At 44.3% G+C, this 15,771-nt stretch overlaps 1 protein-coding gene across 3 annotated transcripts in view; it reads left to right on the top strand.

Annotated features, from left to right (window-relative positions):
• The window catches only part of PRRC1 (proline rich coiled-coil 1), a 42,807-nt gene that overhangs the window by 4,035 nt on the left and 23,001 nt on the right, over positions 1–15,771 (top strand). For 2 of the 3 annotated variants that reach the window (XM_085875232.1, XM_085875233.1), the window contains exons 3-4: positions 10,543–10,683; positions 13,006–13,218. In XM_085875232.1, the coding sequence (XP_085731358.1) occupies positions 10,543–10,683; positions 13,006–13,218 (354 nt within the window). Of the gene's footprint in view, positions 1–6,438; positions 6,548–10,542; positions 10,684–13,005; positions 13,219–15,771 lie in introns of all 3 variants that reach the window. The other variant, XM_085875234.1, reaches the window with a different exon arrangement.

The following is a 15,771-nucleotide window of genomic DNA, read 5'->3' on the forward strand; positions in this document are numbered from 1 at the left end:
TCTTTCCCCCTCTCTCTTTCCCCCTCTCTCTCTTTCCCCCCTCTCTCTTTCCCCCCTCTCTCTTTCCCCCCTCTCTCTTTCCCCCCTCTCTCTTTCCCCCTCTCTCTTTCCCCCTCTCTCTTTCCCCCTCTCTCTTTCCCCCCTCTCTCTTTCCCCCTCTCTCTTTCCCCCCTCTCTCTTTCCCCCCTCTCTCTTTCCCCCCCTCTCTCTTTCCCCCTCTCTCTTTCCCCCCTCTCTCTTTCCCTCTCTCTTTCCCCCCTCTCTCTTCCCCCCTCTCTCTTTCCCCCTCTCTCTTCCCCCTCTCTCTTTCCCCCTCTCTTTCCCCCCTCTCTCTTTCCCCCTCTCTCTTCCCCCTCTCTCTTTCCCCCTCTCTCTTCCCCCTCTCTCTTTCCCCCCTCTCTCTTTCCCCTCTCTCTTTCCCCCTCTCTCTCTTTCCCCCCTCTCTCTTTTCCCCCTCTCTCTCTTTCCCCCCTCTCTCTTTCCCCCCTCTCTCTTTCCCCCCTCTCTTTCCCCCCTCTCTCTTTCCCCCCTCTCTCTTTCCCCCTCTCTCTTTCCCCCCTCTCTCTTTCCCCCTCTCTCTTTCCCCCTCTCTCTTTCCCCCTCTCTCTCTTTCCCCCCTCTCTCTTTCCCCCTCTCTCTTTCCCCCTCTCTCTTTCCCCCCCCCTCTCTCTTTCCCCCTCTCTCTTTCCCCCCTCTCTCTTTCTCCCCCTCTCTCTTTCTCCCCCTCTCTCTCTTTCCCCCCTCTCTCTTTCCCCCCCTCTCTCTTTCCCCCTCTCTCTTTCCCCCCTCTCTTTCCCCCTCTCTCTTTCCCCCCTCTCTCTTTCCCCCCTCTCTCTTTCCCCCCTCTCTCTCTTTCCCCCCTCTCTCTTTCCCCCCTCTCTCTTTCCCCCCTCATCTCACCCCACCTCTCTTCTCCCTCCCTCATCCCCTCCCTCCCCTAGTCTCACCCCTCCTCTCTCTCGCCCCCGCACTCTCGCGCCCCCTCTCGCACCCTCTCTCGCCCCCTCCTCTCTCGAATTGTGATGCCCCCTCTCTCTCGTCCCTTCTCTCTCGCCCCCCCCCCCCCAAACCTTGGGATTAATTAATAATTTGAACAATGAATTTAAACCTTGGGAAAAAACAGCTTTCAAACCTTGGGAAACAGCTGAAACGGATGAAGAACGATATCAAACCTTGAAAAGGCACATACTCAGGTCCCCAGCGTCTGTTGTGACGTCATAGCAAACGAAGAAGAAGAAGAATTGTGCCGTCAATCGTGCAAAAACATAAATAAATAAACATTAATTGTGATGTCATTCGTGATGTCATAGCACCGTGTCTTGTCATTGGTCGACAGATAAATGGTCGTAACTTGGGAACTTCTCTTCCGATCGATATCGAACCTCGAAAAGGCACATCTGCGGGGCCCCGGCAATATTCCTGGCAAGTTTCAATCAGATCGGACCGGCGGTCATCGAGAAACGGCAGTCGCAGACAGACAGACAGACAGACAGACAGACAGACAGACACACACACACAAATTGCTGGAATTATAGATAGATGAAAGGTATAGATAAAATAAGTGCCGAAGAATTATTCAGCAGATTACACGGTGATCGGACCAGGTAAGGTGGTTTACAGAGGGGGTGGTGATCAAATTCAGGAAAGTATCGATACTTGCACAGATTGGGCAAAGGATTGGCAGATGCAATATAACCTGAACAAGTGTAAGGTGTTGGCGATGGGAAAGAATAATGAAAATAGAGATTACATGATTCGAGGACAGTGAGATGAAGTGATGGATCGTCGCTTCCGGTTTGTTGACATCCCATCACCTGAGGGTAAAGGCCCGGTCACACCTTGACGTTTTAGCCAACGTATGCCGATTTTTGAATTTTTTTTTTCTAAAACGCTGGCACACGTTGAATACGTTGTGGGTAAGTTTTGATAACATTGAGAGCACGCTGAAAAACACTGCCATACGTCGTTGTACGTTGGCTTTAAACGTTGTACTTTTCGGTTGTCCTCAAATTTTTTCATGCTTGAAATTTCACGACGTATGCCGGCGTATGACTCACACGTTCCGCTACGCTGGCCACAAGTTGTATGCACGGTCTGCTATCGTTGACAGACGTCAACACATGCTACTTATAAGTTAATCATAAGTTGAGACACGCCGAGGTAATGTTTAGCGTCCCCGAAACTTATTTCTAACCTATGATTAACGTGTTGTTGGCACGTTACGTGATCGTTGCCACACGTCGACAGACGTTACTTTTAAGTTACTCATAGGCTGAAAGACGTCGGTATAATGGATCGTCCTTGCGTCAGCGTCCACGGCCACGGCCAGGACACTTATTTGCAGCATTCTTCAAACTTTTCTTCGGCATGACGAGGATGTTCACACTTCGCTGTCTAGCTTGGCTATGATTCCAATTGTCCATCGGCAGCGTCTATTTAAAATAGTCGAGTTTGAGCGTTTTAACACGTTCAGAAGAAACGCTTCAAATTTCCAAACCCCAGCGTCAAAAAACAAAGGCGAGTGACAGCAATTTAAATCGTTCATTGTAAACAATGAAAATAGCTGAGTGGTACCGTTTAAAAGTCGTTGAGTGTAAAAAAAATCCAATTGTTGAGCGCAAGCGTCGACTTTCAATAGTGGAGATGCAGCCATTTAAATCGTTGAGTGGCAGCCTATGAACCTACCCGTGGACACGTGGATGCAAGGAGGATCCATCATAACCCACACCCTCCCCCTCACACTCACCTACTACTGCCAACATGAACAAACTACTACTGATACTGATACTGATACTGATACTGTTACTGCTGACATGGACATCGACTCAAAAAGGACTCGAAAACACTGTTGGGTTCCCCTTTTATGAGCAGCATTTTTATCTACCAATTCCCAAAACCGCTGGGAACACGTCTTTATATGGCAGTTGTAAGCTAGAAACACGTTCATTTTTTTTTTTTTGTCGTCCGGAAGACGTCATTGGAATACGTCTACATACGTCGATGTGTGTTGGGACTACGTAAAGAATTGGTTCAAAGCACGTCAAACATAAGTTAGAAATAAGTTTCGCGTAAAAAAAGACATTACCGCGACGTGTTTCGACTTATGAGTAGCTTATAAGTAGCCTTTGTGGACGTGTGTAAGCGTCCACATATCGTGTGTAAAACTTATCCCCATCGCATGCGGAACGTGTGTCATACGCCGAGTACGTCGTAAAATTTTGAACATGTTTAAAATTTCTTGACGTACTCTACTTACTACGACGTATGATAGCGTACTTTAGCGTTGTACTCACGTATACCAAACTTACTCGTACCGTATTTGACGTGCCCCCAACGTTTTAGACATTTTTCTTAGGTCGGCATACGCTGGCAAGATCGCCAAGGTGTGACCGCGATGTTGTCACTTCCATTTCTATGGCAGTTATGATTCGAATCGTTGTGCGTCAGCCTTTTAATAGGCTACGTCACGACATCGTCGGCGATGCGTGCAACGCGCTATGCCGAAGTTAGACTATCGTTGGGCCTAGGTTGTGTAGGCCGACAACAGGTTCAGCATTCGTTTGTATAAGTTATCTATAACACAACGAAACGTTCTGTGTCCATTACTAATATGTTATGCATACGACCAACTCGTTATGAATACGTCCGAATCTTAAAAAAAAAACATCAAAAGTTCAACGTAAGCCAGCGTTTTACATACATTTTAATACGTTGCCATCGCTGGCTAAAACGTCAAGGTGTGACCGGGCCTTAAAGAAGAGGAGAGTTAAGACTGTAGTAAGGCAGGGAGGGGTCTTTTACTCAGAGAGTAGTTAATGCATGGAATGGTATCCCTGGAAATGTAGTGGCAGCAGAAACAGGAGATAAGTTTAAATTAGAACAAGCCAGGAGGCGACGATGGTTCGCCGGCATTATTGAACAATGCCATGATAGGTACAATTTCAGTTAGTGGAAGCTTTTGAGGAAGCCCTACCATCAAGGAAGCCCTTTTGAGGAAGCCCAAAAACCTATCTCTTCCATCAAAATTGACCAAATCAAATCGGATTTTTTATATGTTGTACTTATGGACATTACGCACAGCTTATGGGAAATGAAATTGCGAGAAAAAAATCGAGACAAAAATGCAAATAAATAAAACGTTCAAGTGGGCGAGGCTCCGCCCACAAGGGGTGTGGGACACCCCTCATACAAAAAGACACAAGTAGACCATGATATCTAGCTTGTGTCCAAGTTTCATAAAGATCGCATCAAACGTCACGGAGCTATGCTCTGGAGAGAGTCACAAACAGACAGACACAGACGCAACGAAAATGGTGGTCACTGCTGGTGCCCGTGAACCAATTAGATAGGTACCTGGAAGTTATGGAGTTGGAGGGGTATTGGGATGTTGGCAGGAATTTTAATATCTTGAGTATGAATGGGTGGTTGTGTACATCTGTGCTGAGTGTAACATCTGTGAGAGGATCTCCTCAAGGGATAGTGTGTGGTTGGTGTTGTATATTCTTCACCCAAAAACCTCCCCACCCCTCACCCCCCAAAAAATACATTAAAAAAAAAAACTATTTCCACATTTATTTTTTATTTCAGCCCCCTTGTAATATCCCTGAGCCTTTCTCATCCCCACTCCTCCGATCATTCCCCCCACTTAGATGAAGTTGTTTTGACAGATTTATTACCTCTGTCACCGGAGGTGAGGTTATGTTTTCACCCCTGTTTCTCTGTCTGTCTGTTTGTCTGTTCAGCTGTTTATCTCAAAAATTTGTGGACAGGTTGGGTGTGTGACAAAGACGAACTGATTTATATTTTGGTGAAGATCCGGATCTGGATCCGACTACTAGAATTTTAAAAGTGAAAAATGATGTATAGCACGATATCTCAAAAAGTTGTGGACTGATTTGGATGAAACTTGGTGGACATGTTGGGTGTGTGGCAAGGGCGAACTGATTCGATTTTGGTGTGATCTGGCAACTGGAATTAAAGTGATTCTTCACTATTGAGATTTAGGTAAACCAATACATAGCACAATATCTCAAAAAGTTGTGGATGGATTTGGATGAAACTTGGTGGACAAGTTAGGTGTGTGACCACGACAAATTGATTTGATTCTGGTGAATATCGAAATCCGGATGCGAGAATTGTTAAATTTACAAAGTGATTCTTCACCATTGAGAGACAGGGCCAAAAACGATGCATAGCATGATATTTCAAAAATGTATTGGGCCCGATATGTTATCGTGGATCAGGCATTGTGTGGCAGAGGTATGCGCTCTACCGAGTGCCCTTCCAGTTTAATCTGGTATTGGTGTGGCACAGGCATTAAGGGCCCATTGCTGCCTCCTGCGTCTAATTGCCTTGTTCCCTCCGCCACTGAAGGTGGACGGAGATTATGTTTTCACTTCTGTCTGTTTGTGAGCAGGATATCTCAAAACATTGTGGATGGATTCGGACAAAAGGTGGTGGAGAGTTTGGGTGTACGACATTGACAAAATCGTTAGATTTTGGTGAAGATCTGAATCCGGATACGGGAATTTTAAAAATGATTCTTCACCATTGAGAGATGGGGCCAAAAATGATATATAGTACGATATGTCAAAAAGTTGTGGATGGATTCGGACGAACCTTGGTGGACACATTGGGTGTGTGATGAGGAAGAATTTATTCAATTGCGGTGAAGATCCGAATACAGATACGAGATTTTATTATTATTATTTTTTTTTCAAGTGAATCGTCACCATTGTAAGATGGAGCCAAAAACAATGCGTCGCACGATGTTTCAAAAAGTTGTGGACTGGTCATGACAACTTCATGGATGAGTTGGTTAGGTGATTATAACAGGCCGTTTAGATTTTGGTTCAGGTCCAGATCCAGATCTGGCCTATCGGTGGGATACAAAACCTAAACTGTTCAGCCTGGTGGAGGTATGCGCTCTACCGAGTGCCCTTGTCTCTCAGTGGTGAAGAATCGTGAAAAGAATTCCAGCGTCTGGATTTGTTTTTTCACCAAAATCAAATCAATTCATCCTTGTCACACACCTAACCTCTCCACCAAGTTTCATCTGACTCACACAATACAGTCCGATTGCAATAGCCTCTCCTCCGATACACAGATTGCAATATGTGACAGGTATGAGGGAAGAATACTTTGATACACATCGAAAACAACATTTATGTCAAGTTGTATTAAATAATTATATGTATATATTTTCCCCTCAATTAATTATTTCCCTTTTTTGAAAAGGCTTCTTTGTCTGCTATCTTCAGCCTCATCTCCTTTGGCTGCATCCTTTCAACGTCTAAGTCCAACAACGTCACTGTCATTTGCCAAAAGGGTGCAAAAATAGATTTTCTCAATTGTAGATGGGTAAGCTTGCTTTGAATTGTATTCAAAATTATGGAATATATCATTACTGCTGATGTCGTCTTTCCTCTTTTCAAACAGCCTGATCTCTGACCATCTGTTTGGATTCTGTCCTCATTGCTGACCTCTGGATGTGCTGCTGCTTCTCCCTCAGCAATGGTTGACGACTCTAGATATCAAACGAGTTCAGGTCCGTCTCCCTTGGACATACCTTGGGCATTGACACAGCCTGGCATTATGCCCTGTTTTCCAAACTCTCTCTGCAAGTGTGGCATACAAAGCTGCCTTTGTTCCTGGATTTCTGACTTCTTCCACTGATGCATTGAAAGTGTTGTTGTCAGTGGAATCGCATCAGGTACTGTCCCTCCTGCTGAAGGCTGGAGTACTCAGAGGCAGCATCTTGGGGTCTGTCTTGTTCATAATATGCAATAAATGACCTTTGAGGTATGCACACTTGCCTCTAAACTGAATAGCCTGGGTTTGAATCCCAATCCAGCTATAAACTGTCATCCCAGTGTTTCACAGGCAGGTTGATTCATCAATGTGTGTGCTGTGCCTCTGATGTATGTTAAACAGGCTTCCTATCTGCTGGCATTAGTTGGTGGACGTTAAAGACCCCGTGGTGTCCTTTGCGAAGAGTAGGCGAGTTATCACCGACACCCTGAACAAATTCCAAATTCCTGTCCAAATTACTGCTGGGAAGGCAATGGCAAACCACCCAGTACAACCCTTGTTTAGGAAGCTGCTTTGGCTGTATCGATAATCTGGGCAGAGTATGATGATGATGTGTGTGTGAGATGGAGAAAAAAGAGAAGAAGAAGAACCAAGCTCAAATGAGCTAAGATCCTCGTCCTCTTAATGATGACGTCATAAAAAACGAATATGGCGTCATTGTGATGTATCAGGTTTGCGATAAATTATCTGTGCTAATGCCCGGCTTGATTCCAGCAAACAAAATTCAAACAGCTTGCCTAGTTTCGGAGATAATGGTACAGGCGATTTCCATTAGCGGCGATATTGTGACGTCAACTTTTTTTCTTGGAAGGATTTCCAAATTCGGAGATGGTTACTGCCTGCGCGTGGGCTTTCTGCATATACATGGCAAGTTTCACGAAGATCCGACGAAAACTTTGGGTTGTGAAACAAAAAATGTCAAAAATAGGAATGACGTCATAAACATTGATATGACGTCATAGTGATGTATCATATGTGCGGTAATTCATCTCTGCTAATGCCCTGTTCGATTCCCGCAAACAGAATTCCAAAAGCTTGCCTAGTTCCGGAGATAATTTTTTAGGCGATTTCCATTAGCGGAGATATTTTGACGTCATAACTTTTTTTTTTTCTTGGAGAAATTTTCAAAATCTGAGATGGTTACTGTCTGCGCGGGGTAGTTTTACATGTATATGCCAAGTTTCAGGAAGTTTCGATGAAAACTGTAGGCTGTGAAACAAAAAAGTCCACAAGAACAACAACGTGAGTAAGACTTCGAGATCCTCCACGAGGATCTAAAAATAAAATGGGGAGAAAGAAATATCACCTCTCCAATGCTCTGACATCTGATAACTGTCTCTTTCTCCTTGTAAATGACTCCACATTGTGTGTTACAGTATCGCCATCCCACTGACAAGTCGCAGCAGCTTTGTCCTTCTCTGCTGATCTGATATTGATTAAATTCTGGTCTGACAAATGGAAGGTTTTTAAAAAAAAAAAAAAATTTTTTTATTTTTTAATTTTTTTTTTTCAATCGTGGAAAATCTCACAGTCTCACTCTGTCGCTCCAGAAGGATCGTCAAATGAACCCAGCTAATTCCATGGTGAGGCACTGGTGGAGGTTCAGTCTTTTGAATGTCTAGTCTAGGCCATCGCATGAACTATTGCTTGTCAAAGGATGACCAAAAAGCTGGCCTCCAAATCCAACTACAGATGGCAACCTCCATCGTTTAAAGTCTTTCCCTAAAAAAAAAAATAATCACAACTCAAAATCCACACGGCCTTTGTCTGGAGCTCATTGGAAAACTGCCCTCCCCAATGTTTCTGGGCCTCAGTTTCACATCTGTCTCTCCTGGATTCTGTAAAATCTGAAGCTCTCAATATTATTGGCATTTCCTGCAATGAGGCAGAAGCACCAAGGCCCATTATTATTGCATTGCATGACAATGCAGCCAGGTTTGTGACCTCTGTGTTTGTTTGTTTGTTGATTTTTTTTTTTTTTTAAAATCCCATTTCCTCTGGTTTTGCTTCCTCTGTTCTCTCAGTCCTCTGGACTGGGGTAGGTGTTCTTCCAGTAACCCACTATTGGTTAAACTTCCAAGATTCACAGTGACTGGACACCTCCACTGTTTTGTTCTTCTTTTCTCACGTTTTTTGAAATGACTTTTTGAGGCTGCTCAATTCTACTCTTCCCTCCAGGACTTCAATTTGGCAGCACACCACCATCTCTCTTAATTTCACTATCACTGCATGGACACAATCGTTTCCTATTGATATGATGCATCCTAACCCTCCTTTTCCCTCCTATCTCCTAATTCCTTTGCTTTTTGCATCCACCTTCCGCACTGTCCGTATGTTGCCTTTTTTTTTGCCCTCTATCCCCTTGCTCTTCCATGAGCTGCGATTTTGCAAACAAAAATGAATGATAAAAATGAAATTTCCTATTCAAAAGAAAATGGGGATCACCCACAATCGACAATTGAAAGTAATTTTACACAGTACCTTTTGTCAATTTTTATGCCTCTGCAGCCAGAGGCATAAAAATTGCTGAAGCCAAAATAAAAGGTATATATAAAAGCCAAAGTGGCATTATGTTTTTTTGTTTGTCTGTCTGGCTGTGCGTGCGTCGTGAATTTTCATGACTGCAATGACTTGTGATCCACTGAAGGGATTTTGACCAAACTTGGCGCAAGTATGTACTGTGATACAAAGATAAACTGATTCAATTTTGGGTTCAAAAGATCAAAGACCTACAATCACGTGACCCTTTATTGGAAATCTTTCTTACCGCTATAACTTGTGAACCACAGAAGTTATTTCAACCAAACTTGGCACAAGTATGGAATGTTACACAAAGATGAACTGATTTCATTTTGGGTTCAACAGGTTCATGTGCCCTTTGAAAATCATTTTGCAGATCACAACTTCAGTGAAAAGCATCTGATTCTCTCTCTCTCTCTTTCTCTCTTTCTCTCTTTCTCTCTCTTTCTCTCTTTCTTTTTTTCTCTCTTTTCTCTCTCTTTTCTCTCTCTTTTCTCTCTCTTTTCTCTCTCTTTTCTCTCTCTTTTCTCTCTCTTTTTTTTTTTCTCTCTTCGCAGCAAATTCTATTTTCTCATTTTAATTTTATTTTCTGACCACCGATCCACCCATACCTTATCTGTAACTATCATTGGGATGTCTTGAAAGCAGTAAGAAATGTGATGTTTTGACAGGCACCACAACCGGCAGCCCCTCTCGTTCAAGGTGAAGTTAAGACAGGAAATTAAAATTTGGCCAGAGCACAGTGCTCTACTTTATTTGAAATGCACCATGGGATGTTTACTGTCCATTCAATAATTCAGGCAGGCATCCAGATGACATCTGAAAAACCAGCTGAGGTGATTGGACGCAGCTTTGTGTCTCAAAAGGAGACCACAATTATCTGCGAAGCATCAGGGCATCTTGTTAGTCCTTTGTTAAAGTACAAATTTGGAAGTATGATAAGCCAAAAATCATTTTGAACAGTAAAAATTATTAGGCTTCAGTTCTCCAGGTGTGTGCGTGTTTAACGCTGCGAGTCTGTGAGTGCTTGTCATTCAAATTGAGATCTTGTTTCTACTTCCGAAAACCTCCAGTTTAGCAGGACTTGGACAAAATGTTACGCTGTCTGGACCAATCAAATGTATCGCTCGCGCTGTCAGAGTTAGAGAATATCGACATTCAGACAAAGTGGCGGTTCGTAGTAAATATAGATTGTGTTTGGAAATGCAAAGCAAGAGTTTAAAGTACCCTTCCCGTGGCCTTTTTAACAAGACTACTTGGGGGTAAGGTGTTCTATTAACTTCCCATTTCATATCAATGATGTCTCTATCAGTGTGCAGAATACAACCACAATGTACTACTAGTATAAAATGAATGTATATGCTTTGTATTTTCATTTTCAATGTCGTGCCTGTCCTTGAAAAACGTCTGCTGCTGTGCATTACTCTACAGCGAGCCCGAGGCCTCCACCCACCAATATTTCACAAGGCCCACCTCCGATAGCATCTTCACTGACATTGTCACCGATGCGTGCTTCTCTTCCTGGACCACCCATAACCAACTACGCCCGGCCAGCTGCTCCGGCCTTCACAGGTAGCTACTTGCTGTTTGGAGGACAAGAAGTGGTTGCACTGAATGAGTAGTGATCATGCAAGCTTATATGGCACGTCTGAAGAATGTCTGGGGTGTGTGGGGGGGGCGGGGTTATCAATCTCTTTTGCATGAAAGGATGCCAGCATGGGGTTTTTGTTTTTAAAGAGTGACATTAATCAGCTTCCACCTTGTTTGTTTTGCATCTGGAAAGAGTCATCTGCATCTGGCATTAAAAGAGAGCCAATTATTGATGAGACAGATTGAAGGCTTTCATGGGGACAAAGTGAAACTTCTTCATCAATAGCTCTGTGATTGTTGTGAATATCTCCTTCATTTTGTGGTTTTATAATGTCTGTATGTATTAAACTTTCTACAAGTTATTTTTTTTACATTTGAGAGATACATAAGACGTGTTTGTGCATTCCCACTTAAGGTGCATTTTATTGAGATAAATGATTCAGAGAACGTATTGATATATCGTAAAAGAGTATACTGTACAATACGAGTCCCTTACAAGGAACCTCTCAACACAGGGGGAGGCCATTAGGTCCATCAAGTCTGTGCTATGGTTGCCACCCTATGGTAGTTTGTCTGTGCTCTCTCCTTTGTAAATGCTGAAAGTCGAGCGAGGATGCAGCATGTACCATTTTAATAGTCTTTGGGTTGACTCACGACGGGGTTTTTAACTGCGATGAAGTGCTGTCACGTTTAGTAGTGTCTCAGTGTATGAGTACCTCATATGTAGATGAGGAATATAAGGTACGCTTTTCCAATGCTCACTGTGTTGTACCTTGAACAAAATACTCTCTTTGGCGTGTATACTTAAAAGGGTTGTTTTATTCCAATTGTTACCTCCACCACCAAAGGTGATGGAGGTTATGTTTTCACCCCATTTTGTCTGTCTGTTTGTCTGTGTGCAGGATATCTCAAAAAGTTGTGGACGGATCTGGATGGAATTTTGTGGATACATTGGGTGTGTGACAATGACAAACTGATTCGATTTTGGTGAAGATCCGAATCTGGATCTGATGATTTCTAAAGTGATTCTTCACCATTGAGAGATAGGGCCAAAACCGATACATAACATGATATTTAAAAATATATATTTGGCCCAATATGTTTTCGTGGATCACGCATTGCGTGGCGGAGGTATGCGCTCTACCGAGTGCTATTCTAGTTTTTATTGCTATCGCTCTTGTAGCACAATGTGAATATTTGGCAAACTGAGTCGTACTCCATCGTGTCAGCAAAGGAAACTAACAGATATATCCAATTCAAATTATTGCCATTTTGTATCGTCTCCATGACATGTCTGTTTGATTTGGTACAAGTCACATGTCTTTGAGGTTTTGAACCTGTTTTCAGCCGAATCGAGTTTTCCCAGTGCATTAATTTTTACTTTCGCTACCGGAGGTGAATGGAGGTTATGTTTTCACCCCTGTCTTTGTTTTTCTGTGAGCGTGATGTCTCAAAACGTTGTGGACAAATTCGGACGAAATTTGGTGGACAGATTGGGTGTGTGACAAGAATGATTCGATGAGATTTTGGTAAAAATCCGGATCCGGACATGAGCGTTTTTATTTTTATTTTTAAAAATATTTTTTGTGATTCTTCACCATTGAGAGATGGGGCCAAAATCGACATATTGCATGATATCTCAAGAAGTTGTTGACTAGTTATGACAAAACTCGGTGGATGAGTTGGTGAGGTGATGCGAACAAGCCGATTCGATTTTGGTTCAGGTCCTGATGCAGATCCGGCCTATCCGCTCCGATCCTGGGAGATTGGCAGCTCAAACCCCTGCCGAGTCATACAAAAGACTTTAAAAATGGTACGTGCTGCTTCCTTACTTGACGCTCATCATTTAAAAGGATATAGCACTGATGATCCCCATCGGTTCGCATCCATGGGAAGCAGGAAATTCTGCCAGGGGAAATGCCCCACTGAGTGGTACCCAGAGTATCCCAGGAAGTGACAGCACTTCCCCCAGGCTCAGTGACTGTGATAAGTGTTTGTCTCATTAGTATGTCCATGCGCGTGTGAGTGGCAGCTCCATTCCAAGCTGTCACTCACACATACGTAACCTTGTATTAAAAAAAGTAAAGTGTTCATCCTGGCGTTAGGTTGTGCTCTATAAAGTGCTGTTCTAGTTCAACATGGTTTGTGGAGGTGGTAAATAGAATGAAAAGTAAAAAGTGTGTAAAGGTGAAGGAATAATGTTGAGGTTGATGCGTTGAAGCATCAAATTTAAAATTCCTTTGGTGTTTTACACCTTCGTCTCCACCTGCATCCTCAACGAATGTTCTTTTCCCCTTACTGTAGCTACACCAACCCTGCAGTCCACTGCTTTCAGCCCACTGATTCGGGGCACTCCGCCCCCATCAGCTGTCGCTTCTGCATCTCCAGTGCGACCTCCAATTGGAGGTTATACCCACGGCGTTGCCAACTATGACATCACGAGGGGACATGCAGGGCGCGCACCCCAAACTCCTTACATACCGACCATGGGACCTGTAACCGGATTGAATACACCTGGTACGCTTGATGTTTTTGATGATGACCATGTTATTAAAAAAAATGCTTTTTTTAATGATGTCATACATTTCAAAAGCAGAACTATGTGAAGACCTTTTTGATATTATTTTGATGTGACTATCAAATCCTCAAACTGGCACTTTTTACCTCCACCACCAAAGGTGAAGGAGGTTATGTTTTCACCCCTTTCTGTTGGTTTGTCTGTCTATGTTTGGCTGTTTGTGTACAGGATATCTCAAAAAGTTGTAGACGGATCCGGATGAAATTTTGTGGACAGGTTGGGTGTGTGATAAGGACGAACTGATTAGATTTTGGTGAAGATCCGAATCTGGATATGAAGATTTTTATAGTGATTCTTCACCATTGAGAGATGGGGCTAAAAGGATATGTAGCATGATATCTCAAAAAGTTGTGGATGGAACGTGGTGGACAGGTTGGGTGTGTGACAAGGAAGAACTGATTCAATTTTGGTGAACATCCAGATCCGGATCTGGGTACGTGTTATTTAATTTTTTCAAGTGATTCTTCCCCATTGAGAGATGGGGCTAAAAACGATATACTGCCGTATAGCATGATATTTCAAAAATTATTGGGCCCAGTATGTTCTCGTGGATCAGGCGTTACGTGGCAGAGGTATGCGCTCTACCGAGTGCCCTTCTTGTTCAACCTTTGTTTTTTTACCCATTGCCAGTATGTTCCCCATTAGTGGGGCAACTTAGCTAAATATAGCATAACAATTGTGCATTTTGTGAGGAAAGCACCAAATTTGGCACACAAGTAGCCTATCATATTATGAACAGATTTGGATATTGGGCCATCTCAAAATTTTTGATGGCAGTGGAAAATGGCTGCCACAGCCATCAGCAGCTGAATTTGAGATGGCCCAATATCCAAATCTGTTCATAATATTGTTACGGCTGTGGAAATTCGCAATACACCATAAAGGGTCCTCAGGTGAGATATATCGATAAGTTCATGTGTAGTTAGCCCACACCTGTTGTTTAGAGGGAATATGTGTGATTCATCTGGGCTGCGACGCTTTGAGTTAGCCATTTTTCTTTCTCTATTGTTATTTTGGACGATTAACCCACCAACAAATCAAACACCACCACCTTTGCCTCTTTACCTCCTCAACTCCATCCCGCAAACATCGCTTCACCGCCATTCCCAAACGACGCCCGCTAACAACCAAACCACCACAGCAAACCCCCCACCACCTTCGCCTATCTCCTTCTACAACCATCGACCACACCACCAGTCAACACCAAACGTCATGCTGTCCAGGGCCCGTTCGGTGATTGATGCCGAACGCGTCGAGCCACGGGTACGAATGCGTTCCTCTCAGGGAGAAATTCGGATCAGGAAGGGCCCACGCCCCTTTTTCTGCGTCCAATGGGCGAGCGTCAGGCGGTATGGCCCCGCCTCCAAGCGCGATGAACGTGGATTCTTTACGAGAGAGAATTCGGATCAAAAGAGGCTCACGCCCCTTTTTGCCACACCAATGGTTGAACAGAGGGTGGCGTGGCCCTGCCTCCAATCGCGTTTTGATCCTGAAATCTGCATACAGGCTCCTCCTCCGGCCTATAAAGACGCGAGCACAAGGCGACTTGGGCAGTTCAGTGCGGGTCGAGTGCAGTTCAGTTTGGGTCGAGTGAAGACGGCGGTTGAGTTCGGGTCGAGTGAAGACGCAGTTCGGGCTGGTCGAGTGAAGACGGAGGTCGTCATCGAGGTTGTCGTGTGGGGGTCGCTCGTCTCGTCGTTGGTGCCGTCTCGTCGCGGGATTCGAGCCAGCCAGCCATTCCCCTCGCTCGACCCTGAGCATCGACAATTCTCCTCTCCCCCATCCACGCTGAGATAGTGCCGGTGGCCCCGTTCCTTCCCCACCCTAACCGTGGTGCCGACAAAACCGTGCTTGCGCAGAGCACGCCGGAGAGGACTCACCGACCACGCCAGGGGCACGGAGTCGGGGCGCAGCTACGCGGACATTGCGGCTTGCCTGCCATCGCGTCACGAGGACGCGGGTAAGACCTTCTCGGTCTCGTGTACCTGGCCGCTTCTCCAGGATCCACGTACATTTGGTCTACGGACCTGTCTGCCTCCTTGCCTGTGAGGGTGGCTTTCGTTTCCTTTGCTTTTTGAATGAATGATGTGGCGCTGAGTCCCGACAAGTATAATTGTTTCAGTGTTGTAAATAATTATAGTCGGTAGTCGTGCTTTTGCTTTTGTTGCATTTTGTCTTGACTGTTGATATGTGCATTACTGTATGGCTGTGAATACGTGCTTGTCTGTGTGTGTGTGTGTAATAAAGTGCTTGCTTGTTGAACTGTTTTCCCATTTCGCTTCGTTTTTTCCCTTGTTTGAAAGTTACATCTTGCGTCACGTAAGGGATTGACAGTGGGTTTAAAACACCCGGTAACCAATCTGAACCGTCGAGGTCGACGATAACTCCGCTCGGTTATCCCTGGAGCACGGAACGAGTCGCTCAAGCGGTTCGTGTCCGAAGTCGACCTGCGGCGAGGTATGATCGCCCGGTCGACCACTCGCGCAGGTACT

Source organism: Eptatretus burgeri, chromosome 3 (genome assembly GCF_056783735.1).
Source record: "Eptatretus burgeri isolate ZD-2024b chromosome 3, Ebu_testis_v1, whole genome shotgun sequence".
Classification (NCBI taxonomy): domain Eukaryota; kingdom Metazoa; phylum Chordata; class Myxini; order Myxiniformes; family Myxinidae; genus Eptatretus; species Eptatretus burgeri.